At 46.7% G+C, this 19458-nt stretch overlaps 1 protein-coding gene across 6 annotated transcripts in view; it reads left to right on the top strand.

The window, feature by feature from the left end:
• The window catches only part of Prr5l (proline rich 5 like), a 170593-nt gene that overhangs the window by 99796 nt on the left and 51339 nt on the right, over positions 1-19458 (top strand). For all 6 annotated transcript variants that reach the window (XM_076929330.1, XM_034495974.2, XM_076929329.1 and 3 more), the window contains 2 exons: positions 12394-12674; positions 13867-13947. In XM_076929330.1, the coding sequence (XP_076785445.1) occupies positions 12511-12674; positions 13867-13947 (245 nt within the window). In that variant the 5' untranslated portion in view covers positions 12394-12510. The remainder of the gene's footprint in view (positions 1-12393; positions 12675-13866; positions 13948-19458) is intronic.

Here is a 19458-nt window from a genome sequence, read left to right as displayed (position 1 = left end):
GCCCTTTCCATGCCATTTGTAGGAGTCAGTGTCTGTCTTGCCAGTGTGGTCCTGGTCTACAACGTCCCTGTGAATATTAATGCTTAGATGGATCCATGCTGATGAGCAGTGAGGAGAATTTTCTGGCCCCTGTGAAGTCAGAAGGCTGCTTTTCCTGGGGACTTAGAAAACTCCTTGTTTTCTCTCATTTAAACACTCCTATTAGGTACTTTCTGGGTACCAAAGCTGTTGCTTGGTATTAGGTTACAGTGTTAAGACACAGGTGGAGCCTTTGCCTTAAAGGATTGGTCAGACTCAGAAAGAACAATAGCTACAGGGACTGCAGCTGGCCAACTTACAGTGCTGTGGAGAAGCAGGTCTCCTGTGAGAGTTGCCCCCATGTGGTAGAAAACCTTGTGATACGCACAGATGGAAGTGAAGGGTGATGTTCAGCTTCTTGGCAGCCTTTGCAGCCAACACATGCCTGTGTAAAGCAGAGGGTTTAGGAGCCTAGGCTTTGGGGTCCCATAGGATCCCTCTTTGAAACACTTTTACTAGTTGTCTGCTTTTGGGCAAGTGACTCCTAGTACTTCAGTCTCCGTCTACAACCTTGGAATTATAAAACAGTCTATAATCTAATAAAGGTATAGCCTCTTTGGATTTTGGTGGAAATTATTGATAATAACAACCAGACTTTAGTGATAGTTAATGTTACTCTAACCAATAGTAATAATAACAATAAACCCACCATGTTAGACATTTTATTTGATGAAACAGTTCCTCTCTCTCTCTCTCTCTCTCTCTCTCTCTCTCTCTCTCTCTCTTTGTCATTTCCTTCTTTCCTTTTTTTTGTTTGTTCGTTTGAGACAGGGTTTCTCTGTGTAGCCCTGGCTGTCCTGGAACTCACTCTGTAGACCAGGCTGGCCTTGAACTCAGAGATTCACCTGCTTATGCCTCCCGACTGCTGGGATGAAAGGCATGCACCACTGCCACTAGATAACAGCCCCACTCTTAATAGTAGCCTTTTCCTGACCTGGTTTTCATCTGACGGGCCTGGGAGCATCCTTGGAGTGTGGATTTGGTTTCTTGCATTGGCTTGAGGGGGTGGGACGATTGCTTCGCTGTGTGTTTCTGAGGAAGCTAGAGCACTGCAGTCTCACCCTGTCTCCTTTGTGTAGAACATAGAGGATGATGTGTTTCAGTTGAGGAGTGGACTATGGGGTGATGGTGAGCTCAGACAGAAGAATGGAATTAAGAGGTGAACTTTGATGAATCAGTGGGTTGTTGCCAATCATGGGCTAAGGTTGGTTGAAGGCCATGCAGTGTTGGGGGTCAAGCTCTTATGAGGGTCTCTCAGAGTGCCTACTGTTGACACCTCTGAGTAGGATCAACAAGTAGGTGACAACACAGCTGGCCAAGTAGAGGAAAATGTTGGCTACTGGGAGGATTTTTTTTTTTTTTCAAACCCTTAGTGACCTGATAAAGTCAACAAACAGACTATGAGAAGTGGCTTGTCCTGGTCTGAGAATGCTGGGGGCCATAGACTATGAAGGGATAAAACAGAAACCTTTATGTAGACCAGGCTGGCCTCTAACCAGCTGGGCAATTTTGAATTAGTAGTCAACAGTTAGAAATCTTTTCTTTAAAAAAAAAAATCATACTTAAGAATATCTGAGGTCTGGGGAGCTGGATCAGTGCAAACATGAGGGTCCAAGTTAAAATCTTCAACAGTTACATTAAAAAGCCGGATGTGGCTGCCAATGTATTTAACTCTGGCATTGTAGGAAGGAGACAGACAGATCCCAGGTGCTTAATAGCCAGCCACGATAGCCAGAATGGCAAGCTTCCAGCTCAGTACGAGATTCTGTCTTAAAGGAAGAAGGTGGAGAGGGATAGAAGCAGACACCAGAGATTGACTTCTTCCTCTGTCCTCTGCTTGCATGTGCATGCATGAACATCCACATAGCCATCAGATATAACACACACACACACACACACACACATGCTCGCACGTGTGCAGACAATCCTGGGCCTTGGGAAAGAGCAGGTAAAACTGGGCTAATATCCCAATGTCAGGCTGGTTGGGTTGTGCGGTGACCGCCTTCATTGATCTGGGTAGGTGCTGTTTAGTAAGACAAGTTGGTGGCCCCTTACTCACTGTCCTGGCTAGAGCCTGTTGAGTCCTGTTGAGTCAGTTTGTGATGCATGTTGTAATAACAAAACAAAACAGCAGTGTGGGGGTGGGGTGGGAGAAATGACTTCATCTTTCATTTCCCCTTCCATCAGGGTTTACTCCTGGCCCCCAGGTTTCTCCCCACAGCAGCCCTGCTGTAGAATACCTATGCCTGTGAGTAACATGGAGTGAGCGAGTACATGAACGAGTGGACTGTAATGTTAACCCTGCACCATCTTGATCAAAGCCAAGTTCTGGTTCTAACCACTTTCTGAGAACTGTCTTTGAACAAATTAGAAGAAAGATAACCTTTCTTCCTTGTTTGTCTTTTTTTTCTGGGATGTAGGAACCACTGTTAATGCCTTTGTTTATTGGAATAAATAATCCCGATGATTCATGTTTCAAATTCAGAAAGCACAGAAAGGCATGCACAAAACAGACTTCACTGGTGCCCCTGTCAGTCGGCCACAGCTCTGGGGAGGAACCAGCATGCTTGGTGTCTGTCCCAGGGCTCTAGAGTCCACTTAGGCTCTACAGTAAAATATAACAGACCTCCAGGCTATTTTATAGTAATGGCAGAATGATACATGCACAGCTCTAAGGTCAGTCTTCTTTCTTTCCAAACCTCCCTGGATAGCATTCATTTCTACATAGCATATGCAGTGAGTGGGGTACCATAGGGTTCCTGAGAACACGGGTCTTTAAAAAAAGTAACAATTTTGCATGTGTTCGAAAAGCTGATTGTGATAAGACCACAAAGGTGGTGCAGGAGGAGATGCTTCAGCAATGATGAGAACTAGTCAACGGGTGAAGGGGAGAAGAGGGCTTTGCTGACTAAAGGACGGATTGCAGGATTGAGCCTGGAGAACAGGGTGGGAGATATTTTATGCAGAGGGCCCAGCATGTGGGGATGCCCTGAGCAGGGGATAGATGGTGGTGGTGGAAATAACACAGGCCAGTGAGTTGGCATGCAGTGGCTGGAGGCAGGAGTGTTGGAGGTTAGCCTAGAGTTTATAGTCTCAGAGACATGGGGGAGTTTTTGAGGTGACACGAAGGTTGTGCGTGCTGTAAACTCTTCTTGTTGGGTTCTTGTCTCATCACACTCCTAAGTGTGAGACCTTCGATAGATTTGTCACTGTGTATCCCTGCAGCTTTCTCGGTGTATTGGGCATGGTAACTGAACCTGATTCCTGGTCACTGGAGGAGCCAGGGCAAGGACTTTTCTGGGCTTTGGGTTGCCACACAGTGTGAAATATGTGGCACGTTTCGATTTGACCACATGTGAGTAGAGGTGTGTCCTAGTTGGCGACCTGTTGCTGTGATAAAGGCTATGACCAAAAGCAACATTGGAAGAAAAGGGCTTATTTCATCTTAGAGCTTACAGTCCGTCATGAAGGGAAGTCAGGGCAGAGACCTGGAGGGAGGTACTAGAGGGCACCAAAGAGGATGACTGCTCACTCAGGGCTCGCTCCTCCTGTATTGCTGTTTTTGTTTGCTTTATATACCCTAAGACAATCTGCCTGAGGAGGGGATGGCGCTACCCACAGTGGGATGGGCCCTCCCAGTCAATCATCAATCAAGAAAATGCCCTACAGATTTGCCTACAAGCCAGTCAGATGGGGGTGATTCCTCAGTTGACATTCCCTCTTCACAGAGGACACTAGCTTGTATCAAATTGACAAAATCCTGACCAGCATAACAGGAACCATCTGCAGGTCACTGCTTCTCTGTCTGCCTTTGAGAGGAGGATGCAAGCATGGCAAGTGCCTATGTCTGGCGGACCCCAGTCACCAGCTCAGCCATTCCCATCATCCTTACAAAGGCAGCTCTGCTGCTGTAAGAGGATGGGTCAGCTGAGTAACCATGACTGTGAATGAGGGGCTAAGTCCTGGTGCGTCTCTGCATTGCAGGGAGACACTGGCTCTTGTGTTCAGGATGCAAGGCAGGAGCTGCTGAGCGCCGGGAGCATGTGAAATGGACTGTTTCTGTCCTCCTGGGAACTGGATTCTCCTCTTGTTCCAGGAGGTTACATCAGACTGGGTGGCTCTCTCTCTTTGACTTTGTTATTTACACTCAGAGTGGCTTTTTCCTGGAAGCCTCCAGTCATTACCAGCTACACACTTCTTTATTTTAAGCTGCTGTGTCACAATTCTGCTTCCTTTTTCAGAAGTCAGGCTGGAGCCTTAGTGGATTTCATTTTGCACGTTCATCTTCTTTTGCCCTTGTCATGGTGGGCACGGTCCTGATATCACTCCCTGCTACCCGGCCCTCTCCTTAGGTCCTGTCCTCATCCCCATGCCTATCTCCATTCCTATCCCTACCCTTGCCCTCATTCTTCAACCCCATCCCTGGGCCCCAGCCCCATCCTCATCCCACCCTTGCCTTTGAGCCCCTCCCCATCCCATGCCTAGTCCCTGCCTCTGTGCCATCTACAACCTTTCCTTGTCCCCAAACCCCAGCCCTGCCAGTTGTGGGAACAAAGAAGGACAACAAATTGTCTTCCAAGAATCCCATCATGGGCCTTGGGTGAAGAGCTTGCCAGGGAAACTATGTGGGGCCCCTAGAGAGCCAGGCCAGTGAGGCCTCCCAGGGGCTCTGTGACCCTCACAGTGCTTTGTGGACCTAGCACCTCAGATGTCCAGAGACTGAAGTAGATTATTTAACACCTAAACCTACCCATTTTAAGCACTGTTAAATGACAATTTAGGTAACTTGGTCCTTCAGAAAGAAATGTAGAGAGACATTAGACCTGCACTTTCTGTGATGATGCTGGTGGTGGAGGTGCTGGAGGTGGTAGTGGTGGTGGAGGTGGAGGTGGTGGTGGTGGTGGAGGTGGTGGTGGAGGTGGAGGTGGTGGTGGTGGTGGAGGTGGTGGTGGTGAAGGTGGTGGTGGTGGAGGTGGTGGTGGTGGTGGTGGAGGTGGAGGTGGTGGAGGTGGTAGTGGTGGTGGTAGAGGTGATGGTGATGGTGGTGGAGGTGGTGGAGGTGGTGGAGGTGGAGGTGGTGGTGGAGGTGGTGGAGGTGGTGGAGGTGGTGGAGGTGGTGGAGGTGGTGGAGGTGGTGGAGGTGGTGGAGGTGGTGGTGGTGGAGGTGGAGGTGGTAGTAATGGTGGTGGAGGTGCTGGTGGTAGTGGTGATATAGACTGGTGTGTTTGTCTCTGGTCTTCACAACATCTCACCAAGGAAACTCTCCTTATTTCTGATTCTTGATGTTGAACTGTAGTTCAGATAGTCCAAGGCTACGAATGCAGTAAGTATCAGATTCTAGTATCTGCTGTAACAAGTTACCACAACCCATGTGGCTTAAAACAACAGAGATCTATTTACCTATAGTTCTGGAGTGCTCAGGTCCAGAATCAAGTTGTATTTGGGGCTATATTCTTTTTGGAAGCTCTGGGAGACAGCTGGTTTCTTTCCTCTTCCTGATTCTGAGAGGCTCCTGGCATCCCTTGGCCTGTGGAGGCATCACTGAAGTCTTTGCCTCTGTCTTCCCAACTTCTCCTGTGCTGTCTGTCTTCTCTGCCCCTTCTTTGTCTTCTTCAACCCACCATTGAGGCTGCATGGACTGCATGGAGACCCACCAATCCTGGGTAATCTCTTGCTCTTAAGAGCTTATCGCTTCTGCTGTGTGAGGAATACTTAGGACTTTTGAAGATTAAGACCTAAAAATAAACCTATCATGGTGGGACATGCCTGTAACCCCAGCACTTCGGAGGTGGCTCATAAGTTCAAGGTCATCCTCAGCTATAATGTATGCAAAGCCAACCTGGGCTGTGTGAGACTTTGTCTAGAGGGTATCCTCACCTCAGTCATTCTTTGTGCCTACCTCTGAGTGAAGGGGAACGATGATGACAGCTCCTGTGATCCATAGCCCGGAGTGACATAGTCTTGTGGTGGTTTATCTTCTGGAGCCAGACGTATCTCCCCTTAGCCTTTCCTGTGTGCTATTTCTGAACTGGTGTGTGGGTGGATGTTAGAGCCACAGGGTGACGCTGGCTAATAACCATCAGATCCAGCCATCAGAAATGCATCAAGGCCCCAAGACCTACAAACAAATTCATCCTTTGTAGTTCCAGAACCCTGGAGTCTTCCTAAATAGAGTAAAATGTGAGATTTTCCTAAGTGGTTGTTTCAGCTGCCATTCTAATAGTAAAGCAGACCAACACAAAATGAATCGAGACTACTGTAGTGCGCTAGGAGGAAGAAAGAACTAAGTCATCCTTGTTAAAAAAAAAAATATGGCTATTAAAAGTGAAGTGAGGGCTAGCCAAACAAGTGTAAAGACTTGAGTTTGCTCCTGAGAATCCATGTAGATGTAGAAAAGCTGGTTGTGTGCTTGTAAGTCCAGTGTTGGGAAGGCAAAGACAGACAGATCCCTGGGGCTTACTGGCCAACTGTATGGACCAAGCTGAATGAACCAAGTCTGGACAATGAAAGGCTGGTCTCTTGGAATGAAAAATGAGGTGGTATGCAAGCTGCCGAGAGAGAAAGGCATCAGGAGCTATGAACCCTGTGAGGCAACAGTCATGGCTGTCTTGGCAAGATATGACTATGGGCTACCACACCCATGGCACGAATATTTTAGGAGTAACAAACTGCTTTCATATTACGTTTCAGGATTACCCCACAGGATCAAACATATGCCTAACACTATAAATCTGGGCAAAAGCCCAAGGCTGGGGAGTTGTTAGGCCTCAAAGGTGAACCTCTACCAGTTTTTGCTGAGCGGATATAGTAGCAAACTGCCTTCTAGAGACTTGTCTTCAACTGGAGATTAGTGGATCTAACCCTCATCAGAGAAGTGTTTTTGCACAGTGGATGGATTAATGCAGAAACCCACACTGGTCAGCGTGTAGAGAATAGGTATCTATGGATTAATCGTCATGCCTGCAGCTGTACACACGTGACCTTGTTCATACAGACACAAAGTTAAATAAAATGAAAATCCACTCCTCAGTGGCACAAACCACATATTAAGTGTTGAATGGCCATATGGCTACAGACAACATCATAGATAGCATCAATATGTGCAGTACTTCTCAGCTTTCGGGAAAGTTGCCTCGATACTACAGGCCTTGCCCCTTCTGTTGCAAACACTGTGAATGTTTTCTTTATGGTCCCATGGAAGCAAATGCGCCATTATCCAGAAGGTGTGAGCGTGGCCTTCCGAGGCACCGCTCTTTTCCTCCAGCTGCTGGCAGTTCCCGATCATATTGCAGTGTGTGCTTGTATGCATACACGCTTTTCAAGTGTGAATTACAGTGAGAACATTTTGAAATATTTAAGAAAAAAAGAGACAAAACCGAATACCTGGCCTGGGACATTATGGAGCCAGGCTTAAAGGCGGAGTCTTTCTTGACCAGCTCTGGATTACTTAAAACTGTCCAGTCCTGGCTCAATTCTTGTTAAGGGTGAGTCACTCTGATTCAGTTTCTTCATTAAAAGTGGACTCCCTGCTCTGTCTGCTTCCCATGGTTGGATGTGGTATGTTTGTTTGTACATATATGTATTTACTTGTTTATAGTAAAGAGTCTTCTGTAGCCCAGGCTGTCCCTCTGAACTCCCCGTGCACTACTGATCCTCCTGTCTTCACCTGGACTGCTGGGATCACAGACAGGCATGATTGCACCAGCTTATACAGAGCTCGTGCAGGCTAAGAAGGTACTCTTCTGACTGAGCTATATCCCCATCCCAGGGTTGGGTGAGATTTAGAAGCAGGGGATGTACAAATTTGGTAACCCCTCAAGAATCCAAAGCTGTGAGTTACCAAAGGCGTGAAGAGACAGAGTCCATTTCTGTGACATTGTCAGGGTCCTGGCTGGAGGCAAAGCATTGCAAGTGCTGAGGGACACCTCTAGCAGCCAAGGGAAGCATTGTTGTCCTCCCACTGCTGTGTGGGCTGAACAACCTAGAAAGGGTGCCAAGCAATGCTCTTTCATTGATGTGGTCACTACCGTGTCTCACTCACCACTAGCCAGGTACTGTCGTGAGTAAGGTCTCTGGAAGGCCTGAGCATGGCAGACGTGGCTTCAGCAGGTTTTGCCAATTTCCTTCTGTTCACATGCCCTTTACCTTGCTACACAGTTAGAGTATCTCTGTAAAGCTAACCACCAAATTCATCCCCTCATTTGGATGCTGGATACTTCCTCCTCCTGAGGGTGACCACCAAGGCCCAGCTACCAAAGTACTGAAGTCCAGAAATCAAAAGGCCCCTTTTGGCTGCCCTAATTAACACGCCCAGTTGAAATAGACCAACTCATCCTAACACAGGGTTGCCCTTCTCCCTTTATAAACTGCCATGTGTCTACAGATGTGGCCCGTAGACATCTGTCTCCTCTATCCAGAGGCAGTCCTTTGTCCCTCCGCTACAGCTACATGTGCTTGGTGCTGAGAACTTGGTCTGGGTGTGTCCCAGGTCATCCTATCCAGTGAGTGCTTTACAAGTATTTACTCATTAAAGGATTCACTGTCGGTGTACACTTTTCGGGGGAGAAAAAAAATCAAGCTTCAGAGGCCAGGTACCTTGTCCAAGTTCATACAGTGGATAAAGGTGGCTGTCTGACTGACTGTCAGAGTCTGCATTTCCTTATGGTGTCCTTTCTCTTTCTCTGTTCCTCCTGTCCCAAACATGTGTGGCCATGGAGTTGATTTTGGTAGTTTACTTATCTCAGGGGCGTGAGATTTAGATTTTCATATGAAGACTGGCGACTGATACTTCAAAGTCAATAGCTCTGATTCTCTGATTCCCTGTCTCACTCAGTTTAGTAGGAAAATGGAAAGTGCTGAGGAACTGGGAAGGCAGACTGACCTTGTCACCTGTCTGTGACTTACCTCTAGCTAGCTGTGTGCCCTCAGGGTGGTTACCTAACTTCTCTAACTTAGATGGCATTTTGGGAGGGCCAAATAAGTCACCTTGGTGACAGTGCCCAGTGTCCTATTGGGCAGCTGCCTGTGTTTCATTCATGGTTAACTCTACCTTAGCCTTGAACAATGAGCTGAGGCTTGAGTGTTCAGTGGTGAGTGACTCTCGTGGCCTCCTTGGAGCTGCAGAATGTCTCAGGTCTGACACTGGGGAATGCATGTTCTAGTTTGTGCTTGATCCTATGATGGAGACTCTGGATAAGTCTTTTTGCTCATTTGCTTCACGTGTTAGTTCTAAATGGCTGTACTCTTAGGCCCCGTCTGCCCTGTCATTTCCGACTTGTCATTTCTGGGTCAGGACAAGCCTATGCCTGAAGGGCCAGTGCCATAGCAGATGTATGTAGGCTGTGCCAACCAACCTTTCTTCAGGCCCTTGTCAGCAGGTCTCATAGCATCCTCCCACAGTCTCCATGCAGTTGCTTGGCTCTGTGACAAGTAGGGATGGTGTGGATCACCACCAAGTGTTTTCATCCTGTGTCATTTGAGAAGGGAAGAGTTTGGGGGCTGAAAAACCAGTCAGAAGGAGCTTTCTGCTGTATGTGACCCTTGAGTCAGGGTGTGGGCATTGTGATCATTGTCCGTTCTTTTGGCTGAAAATTACCTTTGTTTATAATGGAGCAGGTCATGTTCCTGAAGCTGTCCCTTGTGACAAAGGCTGCTTTGGGTGTGTGTGAGATGCTCAGATAGCTTGAGATGGGAGTCCTGGTAGCTATAGCTGAGGCATGGAGGGGCAGGAGCCTCCTTTTATCCTCTGGAATCTCAGCCCCTAGGAGAAGTTAGGCATGCGTGCAACCCCTGACAATGTGGCTTCTGAAGTTTTCTGCTTCCCTGAGCTAGTGCCCCTGAGTGGGTGGTAGCTTCATTGCCTCCGGTTAAGGTCCTCACAAAGTGAGTTAATATCCGGTAATTACACAGTGAGCTGCACTTCACAGGCCTTTCAAAGCTGGGCCCAGGGATGCATCCTGTCTAAATAGAGAGAACTTTCCTGACAAGTGAAACCTCCTCCAGCCAGTGTTGGGATTCTGAGGGATGCCTGGTTTTATTTCACCTTTCCCTCATCACTGCCATGCACAGATCTTTCCAGATTCTGAGGTATTTGGGACATATGTTCTCTGGAACATAACAGGCTTCTATAACATTTATTGGTCAATTCTGATAACTATTGGTTTGCTCAGTGCACAGGGTTCTCAGGCAGACTCTTCAAGAAAATGACATAGGAGTCTGCTTCTATTCCCTTTACAAAGTTACAAAAGGGAACTTGCCATCCTTCTTCTGAAGGTTGGTCTTAGGAATCCAGTGTAAATAGGCCTATTGCCAACACGTAGCCACCTCCATGTCTTCCTGTCAAGGCTCTGTGTCACTGTCATGGTGCTGGCTGTGGTGTCCCTCCCCTGTCCATCAAATGCTGCGGGACTTTTCTTGCCAACCTGCAGGCTGACTCTCAAGGCTAGAATCTTCTTTCTTTTCTTTCCCGGAGGATCTCTTTTCTGGTTTATCTGCGTTAACTTGGCCTGAAGTAGCAGAAAACAAAAACAAACAACCACTCTCTCAGACAAATCCACCAAACCATTTCAGGGGAAAGTGCCTTTGACTCTTTCCTGTTTCTTGTAGTACTTCTCTCTGCTGGGAGGATTGCAATGGTTGGTCCAAATGTACTGAAAGAAGAGCACGAGAGGGAGCTAGCTGTCTCTGATGCCTAGCAACTATGCTGAGCATGTCAGGTGATCTCTTTTCATCCTTCCCCAGTCCTGTGAAGTTGGTACATACGCACCTGAGAACATTATACAGTGTGTGTCTGAAGTCAAATAACTTGGAAGAAGCCAAGTTAATTCTTGAAACCCAGAACCAAAGTTTATTGCCAAGCCATTGGCACCCACCAGAAACTTTCAAGCACCTCGTGATTTGCCACAAGGAATGAGGGGTGTGTGTGTGTGTGTGTGTGTGTGTGTGTGTGTGTATGTGTGTGTCTGGAATTGGACATTGGACCTGAAGAGCTTAAGGCATGCATCCATGCCAAGGGCTCTACTACTGAGTTACATCCCCAGCCCTCTTTTTACTTAAAACAAAGGTAATGTATATGTGTGTGTGCACGCATGTGCACAATATCACACTTGTGGAAGTCAGAGGACTACTTTGGAAGTTGGTTTTCCTTTTATCTCTCATACGGATTGAACTCTGGGTTGTCATGCTTGGTGGCAGGCACTTGTACCTGCTGGGTCATTTTGTGGACACTTTTTTTGTGAACACTTTTTATAATTGTTTTCTTTTGAGTGTGTGTGTGTGTGTGTGTGTGTGTGTGGTCTAATTAAGTTTTCCAGGTTTACCTTGAACTCACAGTTATATGTATCCTAAGAATGCCTTTGATTTTAGATTTCTCCTGCTTTAGCCTTCTGAGTAGCTGAGATTATCAGCCTGTACCTAGTCCTTCTCAGCAGCAAAATTATTGGACCCAACCTTGTAGAATCAGTTCGACTTAGAAATGCATGGGGCAAAAGGCATATAATTTGGTAAAAGAGAGCAAAACTTAGCTCAGAAACCTGGGAAAGGGAATAAGCAAGACATGAAGCCTGGGGCAGGGTCATGGGACAGATGAATGGGCACGTGTACAGTCCTATGGCTATCATCTTATCATCCCCCAGTACCTCAGTGCTTGGAGCAGATAGGCTCAATAAGTGTTTATTGAAAAACAGGTTCTGGAATAGTCAGTCATCTTTACCATAGAGTATGCGTCTCTGGAAGGCAGGGTCTGGGCTGTACAGATACTGAGTGCTTGACACATTACAATGGTTAATCCATGTCGAACAGTAAATACGTCCTGATGAACTGAATGAACACATAGCAAGAAGGAAAGAAATGGTGAAATGCTTCTGGGAGAGAAAGCCCCTTGACATGGTGAGTGGGACAGAGGGTAGAAGGTCTTTATTGCCAAAAAAGAGGAGCTTTTACCTTCTTGAGGTATTCACAAAGGCTGGCTTTCTGTTAGGGCTTGGTATGTAGCTCAGGCATAGAGTGCTGGCCTACCATACACTAAACCCTGGGTTCCATGTCCAACACACACAGACACAGACACACAGACAACACAGACACACACAGACACACAGACACACACACAGACACACACACACACATACACACACACACACACACAGACACACACACACACACACGGGCAGATGGATGAGAACTTTAGCTGCAATGGAGGCTCTTGCTGCGTCTCTCTCTTCATTGATTTGTAGGATCATTTAGCTAGAGAGTGTAGCCAGCATCCTTTAGTTACATGTTTTCAGCCAGGTTCTCAATAAAGGCTGTCTCTCATTTCAGGTGTTGGCTGAGAGTAAGGTTTGAAGACACCCCAGCAGCAGCATTGAGAGAAGCCTTTCCTGTGGGTGGCCAGAAGCTTCTGGTCCTCAAGACGCAGCTCAGTCCTCACCTGGACTTATGACCCGCGGCCTTGCTCCCCTCCTGCCCATTGAGTTCCACAAGATGGGCTCCTTCCGCCGGCCTAGACCACGATTTATGAGCTCCCCGGTACTCAGTGAGCTGCCCCGCTTTCAGGCTGCCCGCCAGGCTCTGCAGCTAAGTTCCAACTCTGCCTGGAACAGGTAAGGGCTTGTGGGACCAGCACCACCGGAGAGCGGTTTGGGGTTATCTGGGGGTGGGCTGAGTATCTGCTACCTCTGAGAGCTTTACTCCTGACATCTGATCATGGTACCAATGATGGGTGGGGCAAGTACCCCTGTTTTCATACCAAGAAAGTAGCTCATTGTGAGTTTTGGCCTATCAGAGTCAGTTTTACGAGCCTGGGATCATGGGGTTAGAATTTACAGTTACTGTTCATGCCCTCTAACACCCTACAGCGGGTGAGTATCTAAGGGCATAGAGTCTTTCCAGTGACCTCATATCACCTGTTTCCCTTTAGGAAGCTTAGGTGTGCTTCTGTGCAAAACTAAACGCATGGCCTATGCTGCAGTCTCCTTCACCTGAGCCGCTGTTATGTGGGGAAGGAGATGTGGCTTTGGAAGCTGTCTAGCCAAGTTTGTGAACCAAGCCCCGAGCAGATCAGCAAATCAGTACTGCCTTATAAGTTGGTGGGCTGTTGGTTTTCAAATCTGTGTTGAACTCTGGATAAATGAAGGCATTTCTGAACTTCCTCATCGGGCACACTCAGCTGATGCAGCTCAGGAGGGCTGCCTGGAATGTTCTGGCATTCTGAGGGTCATCATCCTTTGTGAAATTCCTCAGCACAGACAATATTATAATAAGCTCTCTGCTGATGCTTCCGGCCTTGGTCCTTCAGAATGTGGAGTTGAGCCCTGACTGTGGCCCTTTAAGAGATGGAACTCTATGCCAGTATATGTCCTTCTCCAGGGTGAAATAAAGGGACAAGGCAGGACACAGAAAATTCTGTTAGCAAGGGAGTTATCATTTCTATCTGAGATGGTGGCTTTCCAGTTGTAAGAACCCAGGCAGGGTCAGCTCCTGCTGGCAATAAATGCTTTTGGATGCTTGCAGAACCCAGAGATGGCAGTTCTCAGAGAGCTGATTCATTGCCCCCTCCATGTGAGCAAGGGGAAGAAACCCTGGATGACCTCCAAGAGGCCTAGAACTACCTTTGAATTCTTTTGCCTCACTCTCCTCAATACTTCGTACTTCTGGAACAGTAAGAAGAAGAGAAGATAGCTGTGTATGCCCTGGGCTTCCTAGCTCTTCTGTGATCTTCCCTGTGGGCTGTTTAAAAATATGGCCCCCGGAGGCAGATCACCTAACTGGGATTGTGTTTCCTTCTCTCTGCAGTGTGCAGACGGCTGTGATCAACGTTTTCAAAGGGGGCGGCTTGCAGAGCAATGAGCTGTATGCACTGAATGAAAGCATCAGGTACTTGGCTGGCCAAAACCAGTGCTGTTTTCCCGTTAGGGGACTTAGGGTCCTCCCTACCTCCCATCCCCACAGCCCTGCTTGGTCCTTGTCGCTCCTCTGTTGTTAAATTGCTCTTGTGGTCACTGTTGTTCTGAGACCGTCAGCAGCTAGACTTCTCATTCTGACATGTTGTCTATGCCCATGTATATAATGTACTTGTGCTGTACAGGTTGATAGGTGGGGGCTGGTACAAGTTCTGGAAACATTTACTGAGCTCTGTGTAAGCATTAAGCATTGCATTAGGTAATATGATTTAGTGTTTAGAGCCAGATTACTTGAGACTTACTGTTATTAATAAAAGACTTAGTAACAAATATTTGAGTATCTCCATGATAGCCAAGTGCTGAAGCAGACATATGTGAACCTTACATTCCTGGGTTGTTGTTGTCTGTTTATTTTGAGACAAGCCCAAGATGACCTTGAATTTACTGTATAATTGAGAATGGCCTTGAATTCCTGATCCTTCTATCTCTACCTCCGAAGGGTTGGGATTACAAGTGTGGGCTATCATCCTTGGTTTATAAGATGCTGGGGATAAAGCCCAGGGCCTCTTGCATAGTGGACAACCATTCTGTCAACTGAGCCACATCTCAGCTCACTCTCATGGAATGTATAGTCAGATGAGAAGATGCTTATTAGTCAACCAATTATGACATAGTTGCTATGATAAAGTGTGGTAATGTGACTTGGTTTTGCCAAGAAGTCAGGGGATAGGAGAGGTGATACTTATGCTCTGATCTGAGGGTCAACAGGGATTCGTTGGGGGGAGGGGGCTTCAGGTGGGAGAGTCAGCAAATGCACAGGTATCTATGCTTGCAATAAGCAAGGGACTGAAAGAAACCTAAAGACAGAGGATGCAGGAGGGGAAGGAGGTGGTAGTACAGTTGGATTTGTGTCTTGATGAAATGACAGCCCCAGGCTCAGCTAGGGTTAGGAGGTTGAATTAGCTAGCCTTTTAATTCCTCTCTGGGTATATTAAATACAGAATATCTAGGCTAAAGACCAGCCCTGTAGTGGGTAGAACAACAAACAAGGCCATTGTTCAGGCCTTGTTTATGTTGAATTAAGATCTGTGTTAAGGTCAGCAGGGTGTTTAAGAGCTCTGTTTTCATTAAAACCTGTACAGCGCATAAGCAAACAGCTGTGTCACATCTCTCCTATGCACTTGAATTTCATGTCACAATTACATAAATGTGGAAAGAGACAAAAGAGACCATCTAGCTCCAAACCTCATTTTACAGGGAAGGAGAGTGAGGTCCCAAGAAGGTATGTGTCAGGGGCAAGCCAGGTTACCAGCCACAGACTAGCAAGAAAGAACCCAGCTTATTCCAAGCACTGAGTTCCCGGCCTTTTCCTGAGGTCCCTCAGCGCCCAGTGGAAGTATAAATAAATAAGCCAGTGAATCAGGAATGTGCTAATTGTTTCTCACCTCAGGAGACAGATCCTGACATTGTACTTCAAAGATCTTTGTGGGCAGCTAGGAAGGTGGGAGCCAACCCTGATGTCACCAGCCCTGAAGCTCAGGGAAGCAAGAAGGCACTATGTGCCAAGGGGTTTTCTGAATGGGGTGGCTGGCTCCTGCGATGCTCCTGCGGTTAAGATTTTTATTTAAAACTCCTTCCTATTTTTGTTTCTCTTAAAAATGAGTTCAGACTCTCACAATGTAGCTCTAGCTTTCCTGGAACTCGCTCTGTAGACCAAGCTGGCATCTAACCCACAGAGATCTTCCTGCCTCTGCGCCTTGAGTAGTGGAATTAAAGGCCTGAGCCACAGTGCCCAGCTCTTTTACATTTAAAAAAGTTTTAAAATTATCTTTTTCTTTTTAATTGGTGTATCTGACTTTCAAATGTTGGCTTTAAAAGAAATGTAAATTTCTCCAAGCTTTTGGTGCGGACCAAACAAAATACACTGGTTCCAAGTCTGGCCAAGAAGGCACACTAAAGAATGACATTTCTGTTGAGACAATGTATTGTGTCCTAGAAAACTTGAGGCACCCACTGTGTACGCATATGTTTGTCTCTTCATTATGTATAGTTTACATATAAGAAAACCATGCATGAGAGAAGACACATGACCTGCCCACGGTTGCACAATTTTACAGTTGGATCCGGATTTGAACTCCTGTCTGAACATCTGCATCTGGAAATCCACACTAGTACGCTTGGGTTGCTGTAATAACTACCACAGACAGAGTGGCATTAACACCCAAAATGTATTTCTTTATGTTCTGGAGCCCTGAAGTTCAAGGTGCTGACCAGCTCGGCTTCTGGTGATGGCTAGCTTGGGGTCACCACCTCACTATGAGCTCACATGACCTCTTCTTTGCATGTTCAAAGGTAGAAGGCCAGCTTTCTGGGGTCCCTTACAAGAACACCAATCTATCTTGAGGACTGTACCCTTAAAAGCCACCTAAAGCTGAGCATCTCCCAAAGGCCTGATCATACCATCATGCTGAGTGTCAAGGCTTAGATGGTATGAAGGGATGGTGGACAGTTAGGCACACAGCCAAACCTTGCCCTGTACCATATTGTTGTGTCTGGGAGAAATCTCTTATTGGGAGAACTTATGTTCTTGGCTTTTTTTCTGCTTCTGTTTTTGTAACCCCCCCAGAGGTCCTTAATAAGCCCATCACTTACTGTGCCCCCCTCAGCCCCGAGAAATAGCACCCCTATAGATATGCTGTATAGTTTAGGGGTACCACTGAAGGTTCTCTATCTTTAGCCTGGTGGGAATTACAGTGGTTGGGGTTTGGAACAACAGCCCAGGTGTGATCTGAGCCTAGAGTAAGCTGGAGCTTTTAGAAAGCAGAGCTTGGTCTCTGTTTGCCTCTGGTACTTTTGCTTTTTGGCTTCTTTAACCTAGTGGCTGGAGTGGAGACAGGATTCCCTTACACAGAGGCACACAGAGTACATCTGGGAATGTGAAGCATGTCCCAGGCAGATATGTGACCTGGTGTCTTAGTTACTATTCTGTTGCTGTGAACAGATACCGTGATCAAGGTAATGTTTATAAAGAAATACATTTGGGTGAGGGGAGCGTTGCTTAAAACTCCAGAGGGTTATTCCGTGAGCATCATGGGAAGCAGGCAGGTCTGACACTAGAGCAGTAGCTGACAGCTTTGCATCCCGATTCACAAGTAACAAGTGGAGAGACACTGGCCTGGAGTGAGCTTTGGAAACTTCCAAGCCTACCACTAGTTACCTACCTCCAACAAGGCCACACCTCCTAATCCTTCCAAACAGTTCCACTGACTGGGGGACCAAACATTCAAACATACAAACCTATGGAGTTCTTTTTCATTCAAAAGACCACACCTGGACATCTCAAGTTGCATAAAGCAAGCCAGCCAACATGCTTCCACGTCTGTGAGTGTATGTAGAGACACACGGCTGCCTGGCGACCTCAGTACTGATGTGGATGGATGTGCCGCTCTGCCCACATTCTCAGAAACTCGGGCTTTGAGTCTCTTTCTTCTCCTAAGTTTTGTTTGCAGGATAGATCAGTACTTTTAACAGGGTGGAGGGCATAAAGGTGGACAACACAGGAATGCTGCAAAGAGGATGTGTTAGGAGGGAAGGCTGAGTTGTCCCCAGGCTCACTCTTCAGTTAATTCTGTCAGCCCTACTATGTGGTTTATCAGTTCTAGGCTCAATAGAATGCTTCAGTGTAAGAGAGCCAGACACCACTGGATTCAGAGCCTGGGGCATCCAGACTAGTTAAGTTCTATGAGCTTGGGGAAGTTGCTTAATTTTCTGTCTGTTTTTCCTTTCATTCAGTGTGGGTGATAATAGCACCAGCCTCATGGCAGTTGGGAAGGCTGTAATCTTGCTTAAGTGTCCTTAGCACAAAGTCTGATACAAAAGAAATGTTCAATGAATGTTAGGCTTTCTCTATGCTCCTACGATGGGTGCTTAAGAATAATGGGGGTTAAATGCTGTGAACAGTCCCCACAGGGCCGGGTGATGAATTGTCCTGGGGCCAGAACCAGCATGACATCTCCCTAGTGTTTTGGATGAGGTAACCTCACTTTGAACTCGAGCTGGATGGGCTGCTCAAAGAGTGTGCTTGAAATTGAAGTTTGGGTGAGGCTGAGTTCTTATAAGGACAGCCAGCTATTTCTTCTTTCTGTGGAGACCAAGTCTAAGAGGAAATGACTCTTGGTTCTCCATTCTATTCAGCCAAGCAGTAAAAAAATTTGATAATCACCCAAGTCACCAAGTCTTTAATCCTCTCCCCTGGGTCTCCTTTTCCCCCTCTACCTTCCTGTCTTCCCCGAGATCCTCCCTCCGTGTGTGTATGTGTGTGTGTGTGTGTGTGTGTGTGTGTGTGTGTGTGTGTGTGTCTGTCTGTCTGTCTGTCTGCCTGCCTGCCTGCCTGCCTGCCTGCCTGCCTGCCTGCCTGTGTACTTGCAGTGTGGGCACAGGTTGAAATCAAGTATCTTCCTTGGCTGTTTTTCATCTTATTAATTTTACTTATTTCTGTCCTCCTTGGGTACCTGCATGTATATGGTCTATCACAGATAGACACAGACACACAGATAAACACACAGAGAGACACACAGATACACATATAAACACACGCACACACACACGTTACAGTTTTCACCTTGATTGTTTTTTGGAAAACTGAACCTAGGACATAGCTATTTGACTAAGCTGGTTACCAATGAGATCCAGGAAACTGCCTCGATCCCAGTGCTGGCATTGCAGACCCAAGCCACCATGCTCAGCTCTTTCTTGGGTCTTGGGTTCTGAACTCAGGTCCGTGTGTGTGTGTGTGTGTGTGTGTGTGTGTGTGTGTGTGTGTGTACACGTTGCTGACAGCTCTCATGGCTCCCTTTCTAGCAGTGTAGTCAGGATGCACCTGGGAGAGATGGATGCTTGAAAGTAGGAGCCAGTACGCAGGATGGCCAGAAAGCAGGCACGCTTGTGTAACTGGATCTTATAATTCAGTCACTGCAAATGTTAGCCCTTTCTTTTAAAATGTGTCATTGAAGAAAACACTGTCTTTGCACTGAAGAAAACATAGTCTTTGAAGTTGTACAGGGAAGAACTTTGCTCCAAGTGTGGCCAAGTTCTAAAACATAATATTGAATTTAGAGACAAGTATTTCCAGACCTTAAGAGTAAGTCCATCCAAAACAGAGTGGCCGGTTTTCCTCCAAATGAAAGTCAAGGCACCTGTTTTGTCAATATGAAAACCATAAATCAGAATATTTTCTACTTGCAACTGCCTTAGGAAACAGAACATGACTCAATATCCCCAAAGGCTAGGAGATGAGCTTCCTGAATAGAATTATTCTGGCCAGATTGCCAGTCCTCACTGTCTATAGTGCTGGCTCCACCTGCACACCTTCCTGTCTGAATTCTCTGGAGCTTGGATGTGGTGTTTTAATACTCCAGCTTCACTCCTGATAGAAGTAGCTGAGTCTTGATGTGCATCACATTTTTCCTTAGGAAACTATACTCTT

The sequence above is a fragment of the Arvicanthis niloticus genome, chromosome 2 (assembly GCF_011762505.2).
Source record: "Arvicanthis niloticus isolate mArvNil1 chromosome 2, mArvNil1.pat.X, whole genome shotgun sequence".
Classification (NCBI taxonomy): domain Eukaryota; kingdom Metazoa; phylum Chordata; class Mammalia; order Rodentia; family Muridae; genus Arvicanthis; species Arvicanthis niloticus.
The sequence above is the reverse complement of the archived record's forward strand: the minus strand, read 5'-3'. Positions and strand labels throughout refer to the sequence as shown.